This window comes from Hippocampus zosterae, chromosome 13 (genome assembly GCF_025434085.1).
Source record: "Hippocampus zosterae strain Florida chromosome 13, ASM2543408v3, whole genome shotgun sequence".
NCBI classification, from domain to species: Eukaryota; Metazoa; Chordata; class Actinopteri; order Syngnathiformes; family Syngnathidae; genus Hippocampus; species Hippocampus zosterae.
The window spans coordinates 22,390,490-22,410,778 of record NC_067463.1 but is presented as its reverse complement, the minus strand read 5'-3'; the positions used below and the strand labels follow the sequence as shown (position 1 = coordinate 22,410,778).

At 47.2% G+C, this 20,289-nt stretch overlaps 2 protein-coding genes across 2 annotated transcripts in view; one reads left to right on the top strand and one right to left on the bottom strand.

Moving 5' to 3' along the window:
• Positions 1-16,694, top strand: part of LOC127613528 (voltage-dependent T-type calcium channel subunit alpha-1I-like) — a 77,530-nt gene extending 60,836 nt beyond the window's left edge. Inside the window, exons 23-39 of the mRNA XM_052084608.1 lie at positions 2,355-2,533; positions 2,612-2,738; positions 3,008-3,133; positions 3,221-3,310; positions 4,879-5,071; positions 5,203-5,354; positions 5,436-5,545; positions 9,189-9,322; positions 10,898-10,968; positions 11,316-11,394; positions 11,612-11,733; positions 11,815-12,231; positions 12,354-12,488; positions 12,568-12,702; positions 12,771-12,933; positions 13,146-13,306; positions 15,394-16,694. Of these exons, the coding sequence (XP_051940568.1) occupies positions 2,355-2,533; positions 2,612-2,738; positions 3,008-3,133; positions 3,221-3,310; positions 4,879-5,071; positions 5,203-5,354; positions 5,436-5,545; positions 9,189-9,322; positions 10,898-10,968; positions 11,316-11,394; positions 11,612-11,733; positions 11,815-12,231; positions 12,354-12,488; positions 12,568-12,702; positions 12,771-12,933; positions 13,146-13,306; positions 15,394-15,744 (2,745 nt within the window). The 3' untranslated portion in view covers positions 15,745-16,694. The remainder of the gene's footprint in view (positions 1-2,354; positions 2,534-2,611; positions 2,739-3,007; positions 3,134-3,220; positions 3,311-4,878; positions 5,072-5,202; positions 5,355-5,435; positions 5,546-9,188; positions 9,323-10,897; positions 10,969-11,315; positions 11,395-11,611; positions 11,734-11,814; positions 12,232-12,353; positions 12,489-12,567; positions 12,703-12,770; positions 12,934-13,145; positions 13,307-15,393) is intronic.
• LOC127613565 (ras-related C3 botulinum toxin substrate 2) overlaps positions 1-20,289 on the bottom strand; it is a 185,320-nt gene that overhangs the window by 84,229 nt on the left and 80,802 nt on the right. The window lies entirely within an intron of this gene.

Below are 20,289 nucleotides of genomic sequence, written 5' to 3'. Positions count from 1 at the left end.
CGCGTCACTCGGAGGAAAAAACAAAAAAAAAAGCTGCTGGAGGGAAGTGTGAAAAGTTTTCACACGTCTACAAGACAAAAATGTGTCCGTGGACCGAGCTCTTGTCACGATACACATTCGGTGTTTGAGAGCATGTGGTTGCTGCGCCTGCCATCCAACATGGAAATCACATAATTTTTTTTTTTTTTAAATAAATAAAAGTTTGGCTGCCATTTCCTTGAAACGCCTCCTGACAGAATGACTCGTCCTTTTCCGCAATTCCCTTTGTTTCCCCTGGAGAAAGTAGGCAGCGCCGTCGTGTTCCCGCGTGGCAATTTTTTTTAGCAAGCAAACGTTGGCAGGTGTCAAGTGGCGCACGCCCCTCCGAAATATCTCACAAGCGCCTTTATCTTCCAACCTGCCCCCCCGCCCCCTCCACCTCCCCTGAACGTTTTCCCCTGTCAGTCTTCATCCCGCCCGCCGGGAAGCCCGCATTCCTCTCCCAGGATATTCTTATTCCTCCCCCTTTTGTCGCGTGAGCTAAATGTTGATGGATTTGTCACAAGACCTGAATGAGCTCGGGAAGAAAGCCAGCTTGAAAAGAAGACTTTGCGCTTTTTTGTCGCTGCCTCCGGAACAACATGCAGCGTACCTGTGCTGTAGAGAGCAGGCTTCACAGCCAACAAGTTGCCACCACATCCCATTCTCCAGGTGCGCCATAATAGAGCACCGGCGACAGGGTTGGAGGCTCAGCCCCAAAAACAAAACAAAAAAAAACTCAGTTGGTGATTAGCCAAATGAATACGACGCCCCGATAAATAGATGGAATACTACGAGGCACAACTACTTGAGTTTTTGTTTAGCAAAGTTAGCGCTGTGGAAAAGTTGTCACTAAGATTTCAGGGCACAGCAGCTAATTTAGCCAACTTGATTGCTATTCCTATTAAGGGCGAAGCTCTCAATTTACCGGTCGATCTACGTCCCAACCCTCACCTATGGTCACGAGCTATGGGTCGTGACCGAAAGAACGAGATCCCGGATACAAGCGGCTGAAATGAGTTTTCTCCGGAGGGTGTCCGGGCTCTCCCTTAGAGATAAGGTGAGAAGCTCAGTCATCCGGGAGGGGCTCAGAGTCGAGCCGCTTCTCCTCCACATCGAGAAGAGCCAGATGAGGTGGCTTGGGCATCTGATTCGGATGCCTCCTGAACGCCTCCCCGGTGAGGTGTTCCGGGCATGTCCCACCGGGAGGAGACCCCGAGGAAGACCCAGGACACGCTGGAGAGACTATGTCACCCACCCCGGGGAGAGCTGGACGAAGTAGCTAGGGAGAGGGAGGACTGGGCTTCCCTGCTAAAGCTGTTGCCCCCGCGACCCGGCCCCGGATAAGCGGTAGACGATGGATGGATGGATAAAAATAAAAAAACTTGTTTTCTGTTCAGCACTACTGGGCATATTTTCAGATGCGTGCGCTTGTGTTCCAAGTCATGGTTTGGCCTTTTCTGAGTTTTTCTTTAGTTGCGGTGGCGACACTTTCCGCCGGTTTGCTCCAGGTTAGGAAGTCAGATGTGGAAAAACTGATTTTGGCCCACCCAGGAGAATACAAAAAAAATAAATAAAAATAGGCGGCCCGGTAGTCCAGTGGTTAGCACGTCGGCTTCACAGTGCAGAGGTACCGGGTTCGATTCCAGCTCCGGCCTCCCTGTGTGGAGTTTGCATGTTCTTCCCGGGCCTGCGTGGGTTTTCTCCGGGTGCTCCGGTTTCCTCCCACATTCCAAAAATATGCAGGCTGATTGAACACTCTAAATTGTCCCTCGGTGTGAGTGTGAGCATGGTTGGTTGTTTGTCTCTGTGTGCCCTGCGATTGGCTGGCAACCGATTCAGGGTGTCCCCCGCCTACTGCCCGGAGACAGCTGGGATGGGCTCCGGCATCCCCCGCGACCCTAGTGAGGATCAAGCGGCTCGGAAGATGAATGAATGAATGAATGTCTCCGAATCAAAATGGCGAGGAAAAAATAGGTGATGAACGAACGTAAACGAGTATGTAAATTAGCATGCGGCAGTCGAACAAGTTCAAGACACCAAACGTCTGCCCTTTCGATTCCTCCTGGATTTTCACAGATGGAGGCGAAATAAATTCCCACAAAAAAATCTGAATTTGCTATACTTGAAGGCTAGGCAATCTGTGAAGATTTGGAATCTTACAACCCGTCTCCACAAACCACCTTACCCAAACGTGTTGCACATGAAGGAGGTAAGCTGGTGAGCTGCTCCGCATCCATCCATCATCGAGGAGCAACAAAAAAAAACCCCAAAAACCCCCAAAACATCGGAGCGGCTAAACCCCCGTGCTCACTGCGTGGTCTTCATCTCTGCAGGTGGTGTCCATGGGCCTGTACCTGGGCGAGACGGCCTACCTGCGGAGCAGCTGGAACATTCTGGACGGCTTCCTGGTCTTTGTCTCGCTCATCGACATCGTGGTGTCCATGGCGGGTGGCGCCAAAATCCTCGGCGTTCTCCGCGTTCTCAGGCTCTTGCGGACATTACGACCCCTCAGGTTAGTTCCGGGCGTCCTGGGGGGGACTACAACCTCCCGGGTGTCTGTCTTTCACCAAAGGTTTTCTTGTTCTGGCAGGGTCATCAGCAGAGCTCCGGGTCTGAAACTGGTGGTGGAGACCCTCATCACCTCCCTCAAGCCCATCGGCAATATTGTCCTCATCTGCTGTGCCTTCTTCATCATCTTTGGTATCCTCGGCGTTCAGGTAAAGTTAAAAATTTGGTGGTAGGCTTTGGAGATGGAGTTGGGGTCAGTGTTTTCTGCGGCATCTGCCAAAAGCCTCCGATTATTCTCAGCGTTGCCATCAAGCTCCACTCGTGAATGGCAATTTTCTTCACGAGGGAAAAGCAGGCTGTCAACAAACTCTCCCTGTCAACACTCGTTTCATGTGCGCGGCTAATTAGCATCGCGTGCTAATTATGGAAGCCCTTCAGAAAAAAATATCGATACTGTACTTTGGTGTGCGCGCCGCAGCTGTTCAAAGGCAAGTTCTACTACTGCGCCGGGCTGGACGTGAAGAACGTCACCAACAAGTCCGACTGCTTGGCCGCCAACTACCGATGGGTGCATCACAAATATAACTTTGACAATCTCGGTCAGGTAACCAAGCGCCCCCCGGAAGACATTTCTTGAGTACTTCTTCAGCCTAATATGTTTTTTTTTGTTTTTTTACGGAACCTCCCAAAGGCTCTGATGTCCTTGTTTGTGCTGGCCTCCAAAGACGGCTGGGTGAACATCATGTATCACGGACTGGATGCGGTGGGCATCGACCAGCAGGTAGCGCACGCTCGATGTGACCAACCAGGCACTTGGCTGCACGTATATATTTTTTCCACCCCCCCACTATGCAACCATTTTTTCTCCATTATTTGGAGGACGAAGCGGGATTCAGAGGATTGACAATCAGGACGTCAGTTTTGTGGGACTTGGCGGGAAATTTCACAATTATTTTATTGAGCGATATGAGAATTTCAGTCAATGGAATGAGTTGGTGTCAGAAGTGGGATTTTGACACTCCCGGGTGTTTGTAATACCAGCTAGCACATTTAGCATCAGAAGTGGGATCCGAAAGTCTTAACCATCCAAACATAGCAAAATAGGACGGGATCCGTATATGCCCTGTGTGATGTCAGAAGTCCGATTTAGAAGATTATCATAATAATCCATTTGATCTGTAGAGCACTTCAAAAGGAAGACAATGAAAATAACAAGAAAGAACGACAAATTAAACATTGAATGAAATCAAGAAGACAATCGTAACCAGACTCACATCGTTTGGTGTCAGAAAAGGGATTGAATGAACCCTGTAAACAAGTCAATGTTTATAAAGCTCTTTCAGTTTGTTCAGGCTCGAGAGTATAACATGCAACTTTATTTATTTTTTTATTTTTTGTGTCCTCAACTCAAGTGTCGACTGTTTTTTGTTTTGTTTGTTTGTTTGTTTCGTTTTTTTTTGCCCGCAGGCGCATACGCTCGATGTGTAAAAAGTCAGCTGATGTGAACAGATTTTTCCCTGGCACTTGCTTTCATTTCAAGGCCATTAAGCAATCGACTACAGGGAGATTTTCTCCTGTCTTCCGGATGATTCCATCAGGCTGCCACAGGGAAGGGGGGGAAAAAAAAAAAAAAAAAAGAAGAGAGACTAATCCTAATTTAGCTTTCAGCTATTTCTCACACAATTCCCACAGCCGCTGCTTTTTTTGTGACACTTGAGCCGCAATTGTTTTTTGGTAATGGCGGCGAGGAATAATTTGGACCTGCTCCTTTTCCAATTTTCTGGATGTATTATATACTCGTAATTTCTATATTTATACAGATTTTTTTTTGGGGGGGGGGGGGTGCTGAGCTGGCTGCTTGGCTTTAAATAATTGGCCGACACTTCTGTAGAAGCCAGACAGTGATCTGACTTTTAAAAAGAGGAAATGTGGGATAGGTTATTATACAGCATACTTAAAAGAAAACTCACACATTAGGAGGAACACCTGATATGATTTATTACATCATTAAAAAATGTTTGGGATTTTAAAAAGGTTTTTTAATGTGGGGGAAGGGAGGGAGTTAGCAATCGATGCTAATAGCTGCGCTAATGTTACAGTGTGTTAGTGCTTGCTCATGTTTAGCGGTTTATATTAGTGCCAACTATTGACTAACTATTGTGTGGGATAACATTGGCAGCTACGATTAGCGCTCGCGTTAAGGTTTCGGGTTCGAGTTTCATAACAGTCATGAACATTCTAAACTGTCAAACGACTGTAAACAGAAGTTGGCTGATAGCTAGCCTAGCCGAGGCTAGCATACGTAGCTTAACCATGTTCACCCACTCGTGATTGTCCCCCTACTTCCAGCCGGCGATCAACAACAACCCGTGGATGCTTCTCTACTTCATCTCGTTCCTGCTCATCGTCAGCTTCTTTGTGCTCAACATGTTTGTGGGCGTGGTGGTGGAGAACTTCCACAAGTGTCGGCAACACCAGGAGGTGGAGGAGGCCCGGCGGCGCGAGGAGAAGCGCCAGCGACGCATGGAGAAGAAGAGGCGAAGTAAGAAATCACAGGGGGCGGGGGGCAAAAAAAAAAGCTAAATGCTACGCGACTAGCGTGCCCATTTTCCCGTGGTTTTAAAGTCAACAAACACACACAAATATGAGGATTTTTGTGGTCTGATTGCTAAGAGGCCCAGAAGCTTCCTTACTACGCCTCCTACGGCCCGGCGCGACTGGCCATCCACACCTTGTGCACCAGCCACTACCTGGACTTGGTCATCACCTTCATCATCTGCATCAACGTTATCACCATGTCACTCGAGCATTACAGCCAGCCTCCGGTGAGAGATCACATACGCACGATGTCACGCATTTTCAAATGATGTTATATCCTTTTCGTTATTTGGATTGTTATGTTTTAGTCTCTAGAGACGGCGCTAAAGTATTGCAACTACTTCTTTACGTCCACCTTTGTCATCGAAGCGACTCTGAAGATGGTGGCCTTTGGGTTTCGCCGTTTCTTCAAGGACAGGTATGAGAAGAGGGCCAGAATGTTGGGAAAACTCACTTGAGTAGACCCACAAAAAAAATTAAAAAAAATCAAAAGAAAAAAATCAAAGAAAATTTCTTGCTCGTTTGGAGACGTCTTTCGGAGACAAACTTGTCCCAAATCGTCTGAAGTAAAATTCTGCGCACAAAGCCAGTTTCATGAAATTTGATTGGCTAGTTTATCATAAGCGGTCCCACAAAAATAGTTTCAAGAAGTAGAAAAAAAACACAGGAAATGCTCTTTTTCAGAGGGAGTTCAAAGACAAACTTGTCCTAGATTGTTTGAGAAAAATTCATCCGACAAAGCTGGTTTCACAAATTTGATATTTTAATTTAAATATTGTCTGTTATGGGCAGCCCCCCATCACCCCCCCCCCCCCAAAAACAAACAAACAAACACCAGAATACAATTTTTGTTTGGGGCAGCCGTTTCTTCAAGGACAGGTATGAGAAGAGGGCCAGAATGTTGGGGAAACTCACTTGAGTAGACCCACAAAAAAAAATTAAAAATCTGGAAAAAAACCAAAGGAAATTGCTTGCTCGTTTGCAGACGTCTTTCGGAGACAAACTTGTCCTAAATCGTCTGAAGAAAAATTCTGCGCACAAAGCCAGTTTCACAGAGCGTCATGAAATTTGATTGGCTAGTTTATCATAGGCAGTCCCACAAAAATAGTTTCAAGAAGTAGAAAAAAAACACAGGAAATGCTCTTTTTCAGAGGTAGTTCAATAGACAAACTTGTCCTAGATTGTTTGAGAAAAATTCATCCGACAAAGCTGGTTTCACAAATTTGAGATTTGAATTTAAATATTGTCTGTTATGGGCAGCCCCCCCTAACCCCCCCCCCCCCAAAAAAAAAACAAACAAACACCAGAATACAATTTTTGTTTGGGGCAGCCGTTTCTTCAAGGACAGGTATGAGAAGAGGGCCAGAATGTTGGGAAAACTCACTTGAGTAGACCCACAAAAAAAATTTAAAAATCTGGAAAAAAACCAAAGAAAATTTCTTGCTCGTTTGGAGACGTCTTTCAGAGACAAACTTGTCCTAAATCGTCTGAAGAAAAATTCTGCGCGCAAAGCCAGTTTCGCAGAGCGTCATGAAATTTGATTGGCTAGTTTATCATAGGCAGTCCCACAAAAATAGTTTCAAGAAGTAGAAAAAAAACACAGGAAATGCTCTTTTTCAGAGGGAGTTCAATGACAAACTTGTCCTAGATTGTTTGAGAAAAATTCATCTGACAAAGCTGGTTTCACAAATTTGAGATTTGAATTTAAATATTGTCTGTTATGGGCAGACCCCCACCGCACCTCCCCCCACCAAAAAAAAACCAACCAAAAATACCCCCTGGAATACAGTTTTTGTTTGGGGCAGCCATTTCCGAAATATTGCCAGGGTCCTCAAATATTTTTTGACTGCGATCAAATTTTCATCACGATTATACTAAACAGATGGAGGATGCTAAATGCGGAAGAATTTGAGATTCAGTCAGTGCGAGTGTGGGCAGAAGTTTGACGACTTGCCATAAAATAATGAAGAAAACAAAAATGACCATCAAAATTGAAAGACAGTTGTCATGTTATGTTTTCATACTCCAAAAAAAGTCTCAGAAACTCATTCCGGAAAAGAAACAAAATGCCCACCATTTTCTTTTATAAAATTTGAACCTGGCACCACAAGATTGCGTCGATTTTTTTGCCTTCGTCATTGAGTGTGGGCAGAACACGCTGATGAAAAGCAAAAAAAAAACCTCTAATCCTCACCCCCCCACCCCCCCTGACTTTTGAGGGGGTGCTCGCTGCTTTCATAATTTTGCATTTGTTTTTCATATTCAGAGATGGATGGTTAAAGGCCACGTTTGTCCTTGTGTGAAGAATCTATTTGAGCCAAAAATGTCTTCTTCAGTCCAGGGAACTGATTTTTTTTTTTTTTTTTTGTCCAGGAATAATATATATTTTGACACCCACGCTAAAGCTGTGCAGGTCCAAAAAAATAAAATAAAAATACAATTGAATAGATATCAATATCAGCAGAGTCTCCTTACGTCCAGCGCAGCCGCCGCGAGGAGCAGCTGCCGCTGTATATTACTTCGGCAGTTCCCACTGAGGAAATATTTATTATTCCATCTGCTGCTCCATTTTTAGAAAGGTGGACGCACCCAGGGAAGCTTTTTTACTTCCTTGTCTGCTCCCCTTTGTATCCATCTGTGACAAAAAAAAAATTTTTTGAGGGGGGGGCATTCGTGTCCTGTTTTCTACTGGTGTATGTGAGTTTTCTGGATTTGAGGGTGTTTACATCACGTGTCTGCACTACTTTTGCTCCTCGCCGGGGATAACATCTTGTCAGAGGAAACCTTTACTCCATTTCATGATTTAGCAGGGAATTGCGTTTCTCCGAAAGAAAGGCCGTTTTTTTTTTTTATTGCTTTTTCACTTCTCGCTCGATGCTACACCTCATCTCTGGCTGATTGGGGCGTGCTTTGCTCACGCAGGCCCTTTCACGCTGCCTGTTAATGGCATCTTTCTCTATACGGTGCCTTCCAGAATTTTTGGCACCCCTGGAGATGATGTGTTTATTAGCTTAGAATATATATATACAGTATATAGGTTTTTTTTTTACATATTATAAGACCAGAAAAAAAAATCCATAGGTAATTCAATTATGACATTTTACACAGGAGTCCCAATAACAGAGGGCACGACCATTATTTCCCAAGCAGGAAATAATTTTTTTTTAATCGCAAAAGAAGGATTAAGTAGACTACTTTTTCGTATGAAGGCCGCATTCATGAAAATGCAAGGATGCAAGAGCCACTTGAAAAGTCTTCAACTTGAAATCATGAAACACGCTATAAAATCAGTCAAGAAAGCGACGCTAAATTGTCGACATTTTCTAGTCGCGTTGGAAAACGGTGTCACAGCAGCTTTCAGTGAAAGCCGATAAGGCAAATTGTCTCCGATTTTCCAAGATTTGAGGGTGGCCAACGGCCCTGAATCTCACTAGACTAGATCCACCCCCCCCCCCCCCCCCGCATTGAACAGTCGCTGAATCCCATCTCCACCTTGAGAAGCAAAACAAGAGCAAACTGGAGTCAGCAGACCATTTTTGAAAACAATTCGGAAACAATTTCCGCTTCGAAAATTATTTATTGAATTATCCTTATTCGTCAGAGAAAATGTGCTACTTTGGTATTTATTTATGGTAACTAGCCTTGCGGGCCGTGTCAAATGTCAGTTTTAATATACGCTGCTGGCCACTGAAACATGGATGACGGGCCGCAAATGGCCCTGGGGCCATATTTTGGATAACTTCCCCCGAACCCCTTTTAAACGTAATCTCTTTGGAGGAAGAAGTAAATTGACAAGTCGGTAAAAGGTCCGAGGTCCTGAACGGAAACGACGGCCTCCGACGTAAAATATTCATGAGATGGGGGGGGGGGGGGGGGGGGGATCGGCCCGCAGGTGCGATGCCTGCGGTGGGAGAATCATGCAAATGATTCCTGAAGTTAGCATTAATATTCATTGGGAATGAACATAATAGAGAGCGCTCCTCAGCCTCCAACCTTGATGACAATCGCAATTCACTCGCTGCGACTTCTGCCGACGATGACGGGCGTGCGCGTGTACGCAGGTGGAACCAGTTGGACCTGGCCATTGTGTTGCTGTCTGTGATGGGCATCACCTTGGAGGAGATTGAGATCAACGCCTCGCTACCCATCAACCCGACCATCATCAGGATCATGAGGGTGCTCAGGATAGCCAGAGGTACGCGCACTTCACTCGTGGTGTCAGGGTCCAAATGAACCCTGCCCCCCCCCGACCCACGAAAACTGAGCCGAACCTCTTCAAATTCTCCTTTTTTCTTGCTTTTTTCACGGCATCTGAGCAAAGGGACCTGGAAGTATGCAAAGAAAAGGTCTATGCAAATCCCAAATTGCCTCAGAAGGACGTCTCAGTGCAAGTTGTAACCTAGCTTTAGCCTAGCATACTCCTGACCGACCTTCACGGGGACGGAAGAGATACGTTGCCCGTAATTGTTTACGGCGCAGCGATATTGAAACGAAAACGGTGCCACCGATTTCAAATTGGCTGACTCTAAATTGCTGCTAAACGGAGAGCCGGATCTCTCCTTGATCCCGGGGACACTTTCCAAATATGGCTTATTTTGGAGGCTGTCTTTGAACGCCTCTCCAGCCGAACGCGGAAGAGCAAGGAGGCACGTTGTCTGAGAGTTTTAAAGAATGAATAAAGTGTACATGTAAAAAAACAAACAACAACAACAACAACAACACTGTAGCACTTTTTGTCGCAGAGCTACAACGCTTAGCTTAGCTTAGCAATCAGCATGGCTTCTCCATCTTTCCTCATCATCCCCTTCATGAGAGCGATACTTGTCCGAAGTGTGTCTTATTCGCCGTTGTGATTAGTGACTTAGGAGGGAGCCTTTTATCATATTTAGCTGCACTAGCAGTCCGCCAAAGCTCGTTGCTAGCTAGCTGTGTAAGTGGCACCGAGATAAAAGCTAATTACGGCAATCGCGCTTTATCGACCCATCCCCCCCCCCCCCCCCCGCGACCTTTGGCAATGAGCGCAGAACCGGGCCCGCGGCCGCCACGAGCTCATCCAGTGGCAGCTGGCGGTAATTAACCAGCGAGCCTCGGTGGCGGTCTGATGGCTAGTTGCACCAGCTCGCGGTTTTATCACCCGCGCTAATGTTTAGCGTCTGTTTGGGTCTGCGGGGGATCGTGTTAGCACGTTAGCTCCTTCGCCGAACAACCGATCCTGTTTTTTTTTTTGTTGTTTATATTAAAAAGAAAAGTTAGGTGATGCTAAATGTCCCGCTTACCCGGAACGAGTATTAGAGGAACATTGGATGAGTAGAAAATGTCAATCGTATATTTTTTCGAGGAGTTGTTAATATTATGAAAGTAATTTATTCAATTGCTGTTCTTTATGATTGAAATTCAGTCAAATGTAAACAACCACGTCAAGCAGGCAAACAGAGCTGATTAGCGCGCAAAGCTAATTTTTTTTTCCACAAACAGAGATGAAATAACATCTTTGGAGTTGTAAAAAAAAAAAAAAAAAAAAACAACAATGTTTTCACCAGATACTTTTCAACTCTGGCCCGTCTCCCAGGAGGCTTTGAATGTTTTCCTTCCCGCCAACCATCGGTAGCTTTTGGAAATTGGACCTGCGGGAATTGGAGAGTGTCCATCTATTGATCACTTGTAATCTCTCGCTCCTTTCCCGGTTGCTCTTTATCACTCCTGTCTTTGATCTTCCACTTAGTTTTTCTGTGTGTGTGTGTGTGTGTGTGTGTGTGTTCTTTCTTTGCAGTCTTGAAGTTGCTTAAAATGGCAACTGGGATGAGAGCTTTACTGGACACTGTCGTTCAAGCTCTGCCTCAGGTCAGGACACACACACACACACACACATCACACACATTGTTTTATTTTATTATTATTATTTTATTACACTTTTGAAGGCGACAAACCCCGGCAAAATTGTTGGCTCTCAAGAAATATTCTCACCAGGGTCTAGCTAGGGAAGTAGATTCAAGATGTCCATTTGTCATATGCGCAAGTACACAAATCTTACTTTTCTCCTGGCTGGTAAGACAGAAAATTGGATGTTGAAACTTTTCCTGGGAAAAAAACAACTTTTGTTCTCAAAATGTGGAGTTTTTTTTGGGGGGGGGGGGGGGGTTAAAGGGAAATTACAATTTTCAACACCAAATCTGATTTTTATGCGTCAGGTGGGAAATCTCGGCCTGCTCTTCATGCTGCTCTTCTTCATCTACGCCGCTCTTGGTGTGGAGCTCTTTGGAGAGCTGGGTAAGAAGTTGCCACGCCCCCTGCTGGTGTTGCGAATACTTCAATACAAATTGAGCCAGAGTGGGCTAATTCCGTTTTTTTTTGGTCATTAGAGCTAGCCCGCTCTTCTTCGCGGTGGCTCTGCAATAGTCAAAGAATGTTTTTTTTTGTGTGTACCCCCCCCCCCCGCCGCCCCCCCCCCCCCCCCCCCCCCCCCGACTCCGCCAAAATTCATCAGTGTGCAACTTTGACTATCCATGCGAGGGCATGAGCCGTCACGCCACCTTTGAGAATTTTGGAATGGCGTTCCTCACGCTCTTCCAGGTCTCCACGGGCGACAACTGGAACGGAATCATGAAGGTCAGCATTATCCTACGAAAGCCGACGCGGTCGACTCTTTCGCTGAATTAATTGCCGCCGCGCTCTTTTCTGCGTCCCCAGGACACCCTCCGCGAGTGCCCTCCGGGGCGCGCGGGCGGCGACTACGGCTGCCACGCGGGCCTCCAGTTCATCTCGCCGTTGTACTTTGTGTCCTTCGTGTTGACGGCTCAGTTTGTCCTCATTAACGTGGTGGTCGCCGTTCTCATGAAGCACCTGGACGACTCCAACAAGGAAGCGCAGGAGGACGCCGAGATGGATGCCGAGATTGAGCTGGAGTTGGCCCAGAGCGGCCTGTGCTGCGTGATGGGAGGCGTCGGGGCCATGGCGACCGGCGTGGGTGTGGCCGCGGGGGCGGCGGCGGCGGGCGCCGTCGGGGTTCGGAGCGGCGCTTTGATGGCTCCGCCAAAAGAGGGCGCTGTTGAGGTTCCTCAGGAGGCACGCGCCAACCACAGATGTCGACTTTATTCTCCTGCTCAGGTGAAAATGTTCGATTTGTGGATCCATCACACGAGTTTAACCGATTTGAGTTCCTGCTCTGACCCCCCCCACACACCCAATCCAGGGCCACCAAAGAAAATTTTGTTTTTTCTGTGTTCCAGGAGAGCCAGTGGCTGGATAGCGTGTCTCTGCTTATCAAAGACTCAATGGAAGGTGACATGATTGACAACCTGTCCGGCTCAGTCTTCCATCATTACTCCCCCGTTTGTAAGGACTGTGACGGACACGCGCGGGAGGTACACACACACACACACACACACACACACACGCACGTATTGAGGGGTTTTGGGGACTGACTCCGTCGGGGGGTCTCAGGTCCGTCTGGCGGAGGTGGAGCGGACCTCGCTGATGTCGGAGCAGCTGTCGGACAAATCGTCGTCGCCGGCGCTGCCCGATGATCTGAGCCTGGACGAACACGCCGGCGAGCAGATGCTGATCGGAGGAAACCAAGTAGACACCATGCGCCACGCAGGCATGAAGCGGTGGTCTCCATCGTCATGTGCTTTTCTCTCCTGCAGGGCGGCAGCAGCGGCGACTCCCACAGTTCAGGTGAGTTGCCCACCGAGGGGCAATACGAGGGGCTCCCTCGTTCAGCTGCTTCCAGAGGAGAAGAAAACCAGGAGGCGCTCCGCCAGCTCTTTGAGGCCGGCGTGCGTCCTCAAAGCCCGACGCGTTGCGCAGGTATCTGTCAAATGCCAAAATGATAAAACTACCCAAAAAATGTGCAACGCCAAAACCACCAAATTGCAAAAAAAAGTGAACCCACCAAACGCGAAATGGAAAAACCTGAAACGGCCAAACGTCGACCACCAAAATTGAGAAACGGAACAAAATTCGGAACGGCAAACGTTAAAACCGCTAAAGGGAAAAATGCGATCGATTGTGTTTCGCAGATGAGCGCCTGGATGGAGGCCCGAGGTCTTCGCCGCTCTTCCACCTCCCAGCTGACTTCTTTCATCCCGCCGCCAACCCCGCAGACGGGCCTCCGTCCCGGCCGGCCTCCTGGGCGACCCTCCGCTCACCCGGAGCCAACAACGGGGCGCCGCACTCGCGGGTATTAAGACCGGATGAATGGATTGACCAGAGTGTTCACGGATGGATGGATGGATGGATGGATGAGGAGCTGCCATCTGCATCAATTTGTCAAACTATTTGGAGACAACATGGATGCTTAAGAGGCATTTTCCGGGGTCAAAATTTCACAAAGTTTTGCAGCACGTGTTTATCCAGGTGAGAATTTACACTTGGCCGGAGTCCCGGGTGGAACTGACTCGTTCATGCCTGCTGGCTTTTTTGGGTTTCAATTCAGCCCCCAAAGTTTCAGTCAGCAACCACCAAAAAAAGGAGCGGTACCGGATGTAGGAGAGCCGCAAAAAAGTCTCAAAAAGACGGCGGCCATTTTGGTGTGATTTTGAGAAAAGTTCTGCCTCCAAAGACACCAAATTTGGTGGTCATGTCTTCATTAGGACACAAGAAGCCGTGCCATAAAAGACGGCTGCCATTTTGGTGTGATTTTTACCGCCCATGTTTTGAGAAAAGCTCTGCCTCCAAAAACACCAAATTTGGTGGTCATGTCTTCATTAGGAAAGCGACAAAGCAAAGTCTCAAGAAGCTGTGCCATAAAGGACACAGAAGTCTGCCATTTTATATGCCCCCCCCCCCACCCTGCCCCATTGTTAAAAAAATATCTGCTGCTTAGACCAAGTTCCCTCTGCAATTTGAAATTTGGTGTTCATTTCTATCATTGGGAGGCACACCAAAAAGTTCCTTAACGAAGTCTGCTACCGCTATTTGAATTTTTGAGAAATATCGTATATTTTTTTTTTTAGGGGCACGTCAAAGACGAGCTCCTCCTAGCTATTTTGTGTGAGTGCCACTAAATTTTAAACCCAATATCCTACCTAAACATCTGACTCGAAATTGTGTTGGTTATTAGTATGCAGTGAGGACTAAGGTGACAAAGTGAAAGTTTGCCCCCGGTGGCCACTTCTGAAATAGGTCTGCCCCCGAAGCCATTTTCCCTCATCAGCGTGAAATTGGCTCGGTAGACCCACCAAAAATGTCTCCAGAAGCCATTTCTAAATAGACGCAGGAAGTCTGCCGTGGTGGTTTAGAGCCGTTATTTCCGCGTAGCGCACCTCCGATCCTATCTTAGCTTAAATTTTGATTAACATTTGCCAGACTTGATCCAAGCTAGCTGTATCCACATTGCCTGGCTTCCCTCCGTTGGCGTGTGCGTGAAACAAGAACAAAGAGTCTTTTTTTTTTTTTTTTTTTTACTTCTTGTGTATCCATGGCGACCCATCCTTCCCTCTCCCTACCTGGCGGCTTTGTAAAGCTCAGTGCCTCTGTGATCCGGCGGCGCTCGGCGGCGCCGAGCTAATTAGCATGGCTGCCGCTCAGCTTTGTCGGCTGCCGTCGTTCTCGGCTGCCACTCGTGTTCGCATTCTCCTCTGCGGTTAACTTGTTTTTTATTTATTTATTTATTTATTTATTTTCCTTAATCTCGTTTCGTCTCTCGCGGGCTTTCTTCTTTGTTGTCGAAAGCTCCTTTCTCCCCACCCCCTGGCTGTCGGCTTTTGTTTGTTTTTTGCACCGATCCCCACACCGCTGACACCACAATCTTCAATTGAAAGTAGTTCGTGAAGCGAAAATTGCGTAAGGTACCGAACAAATGAAGATCAGATGAAAAATACCACTTTCTTTAAATTTTTGAATTTAAAGAAATTTTAGAAATTTGAGAATTTCCATGAAAGTTGGCCGAGCAGACGGGATGATTTCGACGCGTAGTGACGTCCGCGTGCGCTTTGTAATGGCGGCGTCTTCGCAGAGCCCCTTTGCGATGGCAGAACTTCTCTGAAAGTACTCGTAACCTCAAGATCGTATAAGCGTTGAAACGATCACAGCTTGATAAGTCACCCGCTGTTTGCATCGATGTCCGCGTGTGGCGGACATCTGATTCACGTCAACGGCGGAATACATCACGCCACGTGACCAATGATCTGAAAAACGTTAAGAAATAAAACTCTCTGCCGGGGTAGACCAAGATCCAGAACGGAATGGAACAAATCCGTTGATGGATCTTTAATTATAAAACAGAGGTCCGGATTCCAAAGTAAACTCTTTCTCCGTATGCCGCAGAGTGGCTCGTCGGCGTCGTCGGCCGCTGGCACCCCCGATGGTAGCCCGCAGGTGGCGCCAGAAGCAAGCCTCAGCTTCAGCATCTCGCCACCTCGCCATCTGGATCCCCAGCGTCACCCGTCAAACCTCACTCCGGTCTGGTACGAGCCCCCGAGCCCAAAGACCCACGACTGTACTTCCCACCTCCAGAGGAGCCCCGGCCTCTCCCGCCAGGACTCCGGCGAGCCCCCCGACGAAGACCTGGGAGAGAAGAGTCTTTCCGACACTCTGAACGGCCTCTCGCTGACCTGTCAGCAAAGCAACGCAAAGAGCGGCCGGGAAAGAGACGCAAACTCCCGGAAGAACAGATGAAACTTTTTCACCGCGCCGAGAACTCTTCCGACTCGTTCTGCGATGTCCTGCCCCCTCTCGTCTTTGAACCGTCTGTTCTCTGTGGCGCGGCTGCTCGGGATCGGTCGTCTCGAGAGCATCCCGCTTTTCACGATTCTGGGATGACAGGTAAGGAGTTCGGGACTAAGGGGATTTGGACTCCGGAAGGCGATGCTTTGGAATCTGCCATTGACCGGAGTAGCTGGAACCGGCGCCGGCCGGCTCGGATTATCGCGCCAGATGGGTTCTGTCGGGTACGGGACATTGCCAGGTAGTTTTCCGTGATCTTGTCTGCCGTCTGTCCTCCGAAGACGCATTTCCACCAAGCGGAGTGGTCCGATTGGTAGTTTCGGAGGGTAAACAAGACCCCCTTGACCGTGGACGACAGAAGGCCCGTTTGACTTCCTTCGCGGTTTAGAGTCTCCGACTTTTGGACCGACTGCTTGGTGGAAACACGTTTTCAGTCGGGTTGAAACTGAAGCCCTAAAGGTTGTCCAGACCAGTAATCTGTCAGTGTGTGTGACTCGCTTCGTGGTTAGGTAGAGACTGTGGACAGTGTAGAGACTTTGGGTCACGCAAACCCCAAAATCCACGCATACCGTACCCAACCCAACCGTGCCGCCGCTTAGTGGAAACTGGAATTTGGAGTTTGTCCGGTCTGAAAATGAACCACGAAAAGTGGTACGTATCAATCATGTCCGAACTTTTGTTTTCCTACGCGGCTTGGTGGAGACTTTAGCAAACGGATCCCCAAAATGAATCCAAATGAACCAAAATCCTTCTTGCTGCTTTGTGCAAAAACTGATTTTCTGTGTTTTTGTGGGGTCTGAAAGTGACCCCCCCTAGTCCCCCCACTCAGCGCCTTTCACAACCTTCACGGTTGGGTTCGGAATCTGAAAATTGAAAACCAAAATAAACGCAAACCGAAATATCTGTATTGCTGCTTGGTCGAAACAGGTCTTCCGTGTCGTCGCCTCGTCTGAAATGAACCAGGAAAAGTGCTTTGGGATCAGCAATAGGCAAGTGCCTGTCAGTTCTCGGTTCAGTAGCCCGATTTTGGACCACGGCGTGTCAATGATTTTTTGTCGCCGGGGTTAAATTGAGACTCTGGACCACAAAAACCCAAATGACTGCATTTGCAACCGTACCACGCTGCTGCTCAGTGGGACCGGGACTTTGGATCTGGTAGGGCCTGAACATGGACGACTAGATAAAAGATCCATGCGGGCTCCTTGGCTGTGCACGAACCCCCCAACGAAAAGGGCTAAAAATACGCGATGAAGAGAGTGCCGGCGTGCGCCAAATACTGTTGACGCCCCAACGTGGCTTTTCGAACTGCGGGTAGAGCATCCTTCCTCGTTGACTGTGGCGCCCCCTGTCGGCCGTCGTTTGACTGGTTCCACGCCACAATGGCGGACCTTCTGCAAAGTCTCTTTTGCGTTCTAAAAGGTACATATTAGCGGGGATAAAGACCTTTACGTGAAAGCTATCCACTCCCATGCTGAAACGGACCTCTCGGTTTTGGTTTTACAATCCCTGATCTGACTCAGGTCTGGCGACAATGTAGCAAGAAAGCAAAAATGAACGATTTTCGATTTGTCTCACTGGTTGTTTTGCCTTCCGGCCGAACGTTTCTTGCGAGGAGCCGTTTGTGTAGAACTCGGCCGGGGGGGGGGGGGGAACACACGCCCGCGTATGCATGACCAGCCGAGACTTGATCATCGGCCTCCCTCGTAGAGGTCGTGAGTATTAAATACACTTATCGTCCTGCCCCCCCCACACACACACCCTTGGAGATATGCAATATGTTTTAGTAGCTGTACAGATAGACGTGTGAGAATTGAGCAGACTATATTTATGTCGTAGAATACAAATCCCCGCGGGATCGAAAGGTCGCAGAAAGGATGCTGTTGTGTTCCATGTGCCGTGTATCCGCCAGTCTCAGCAGACCTCCTCGCCTCCACCCCCCGCCCCCCCTCCAAATTGCATGTGACGCTTCTGTTTCCATTTTCCTGAATGTCACTCTGGTGTTATATAAAACCAGCTTTTCAGCAGCCGACTGTCTCCGAGCCGTACTTCCACCCCCCCCCCCCTCCCTCCACCCCCACATCGGCAATCGGTCTCGTAGTTCTGGGCGGCCGCCGCTCAAGCAGTTCTTGTCGAGGTCGTGCAAACTCAGTACGGCTTTCGAAAAGAAGTCGTCCCACTCCTACTCTTCAAACTTCTTCATCGGTCCAAGAAACCGAGTGAAGCCGATTAATCATGATTAATTTTAAAATTATGATTAATCAGTGTGTGTTTACAAGCCAACACAGTTGAGTGGTGTGCCGCAGAGAAAGCCGCTTAATATGCACGGTGCAATCTAAAGGGGCGGGGCCGTGTAATTAGCGTCCCAGCCTCCCCCGTCAAGTGCGTCGTAACGCTCGAGCGCTGATGTGGAACAACGAGGCACGACGAGGTGCAAGGAGGCTCAAATCAAGGCCCGCACTTTCTCACAATTTATCAAGTCCCCAAAACGCAAAGTCAGCCCGATTCAATTTTAACGATGCGATGGAGGAATGGCATGAAAATCGGGCAGCAGTCCCGACTCGCTGGCCAGCCGCTGGCGGCAGATGTCGACCGCTAACGAAGCAGATGCTCGACGGGTCGAAGGGGAAAGGCGACGTGGCGAGAAGAAACAGACGGGAAAGACCTCGGCCGCCAATTAGCGTTTGTCCGCGTCAGACCGCGTCCGTGCCGTGACATCATCATCATCGCCGCTTAAATGTCCAGAAATTTGCTGAATCGGCGTGACCGTCATTTTTTTTTAAACGTTATGACTTTTTTTCTTCTTTTTTGTATATAACATTCACTTAGTTTCATTTAGTTTTTAGATCTGATTTGTTCATTTCTTAGTTTTAGTATTAGTTTTTTTTTTCTATAATATATGGAGTACTTAGTGAACGCAAGGATCTGTAAATTAAAATTATTTAAAAAGATTTTATATATTTGTATATATATTTTTATATATATTTATATATATATTATTTGTTTATTTATATATTTATATTAATTAATGTTAATTAATTAATATTATTTATATATTTATATTTATTTATTTGTATATATATATATATAAAATTCCTATATTCAAACCTATACTGTGGAGAAGAAAAATGACTTCATTTTTTAGAAATACATTTAAATGGACGTCAAATTTCAATTCCAAGCCTATTTTTGCTATTCGCAGGCCAGCCCAGTCTCGATCAGTTGTTATTGATAGTTTTTTAAAAAAAGTTTTAAAAAAGTCAATTTTTTTCGTTTGTTAAACTTCCTTTTTTTCCTTCTTTTTCATTTAATTTCGTGAACAAAAACGGTTTCTTCAGTGTGCTTTTTTTTTTTTCCTCATAAGTTTTCGATAACCAACTATAACGTCGCTCTCCGGCACGTGTTACTTTTTCAGTTTCTGGAATTTTAGCTACTCAGTAACACTTCAATAATATAATCACACACGTGATGGCCCGACAACATGGACATTGTTTTCCTTCTTTTTTTTTTTTTTGGCATTTTTCTCTGTGCAAGCGAGTATCGGTTTGAATTTCAACGCTCTCCAACACAATCGAATTGACGTTGTTGGCCAGCGGACTGGAAGGAACGACAAGCCGCCTTTCCGACACGCCCGCGTTCTCTTTAAAGCCTGCTTGATGATGCCGGCGCACGCCTCTCCATATGTGAGCTCTGCTTCCGTGTCCTTCATTCCCACTCAAGCGAACGTGTGGGACTTGGTGTCATTTGGAGTTTTTCCCCCCAAAAATGGCCACATCGATACAGCCACCCTTGGCTTCAAGCATCCAATGACATTTGTTTCATGTTTCTAAATAAGTCACGTCACCAACATGCATTTGCATTCTCTTTCGGTCTGCTTCATGTTTATTTTCGGGTGCAATTCCGTTGGCAACCGCCTCATGGTGGCACGCGGTTTTGTTTGACACCGGACGACAAATATGGACCGCAGAAGAAAAGGTTTCTAGAAGATGAATGAATGTCAAGCCTCTTCAATCCTGATTTTTACGCCGACACAAAGTGATGCCTGTCGGTTGATCTTGTCCATCCGTCCATTGTCAGAGCCGCTTGTCCTTGCGAGGGTCACGAGTGTGCTGGAGCCTCTACCAGCTGTCTTTGAGCAGTAGCCAATTGCAGAAGTAGATTTTTTTTGGGGGGGGGGGGTGTCATTCCTATTGATATTATCTTTTTTTTTGTGGTATAACTTTGGGCGTGGTTATTGATGTATATTGTGAGATCATACGTTGAAAAAACTATCAGTTCGCTCTCTAACTTTTGACCTCCTCTCGTCACGCTGAACATCAAGTCACATGCTGCTGCGGTAACTGCATGACTGCCTGGAGTATCATCCCCTCGCTCAGCTGCCTTCATGCCCCCAACGCCGATTGTTTTGACAACGCCCCCCCGCCTGCTCCACATCACATCGTGTTTGTCACGGTGAGGCAGGCCCAAAGCTTGCTGACAATTGCCCGTCAAAGTCAATCA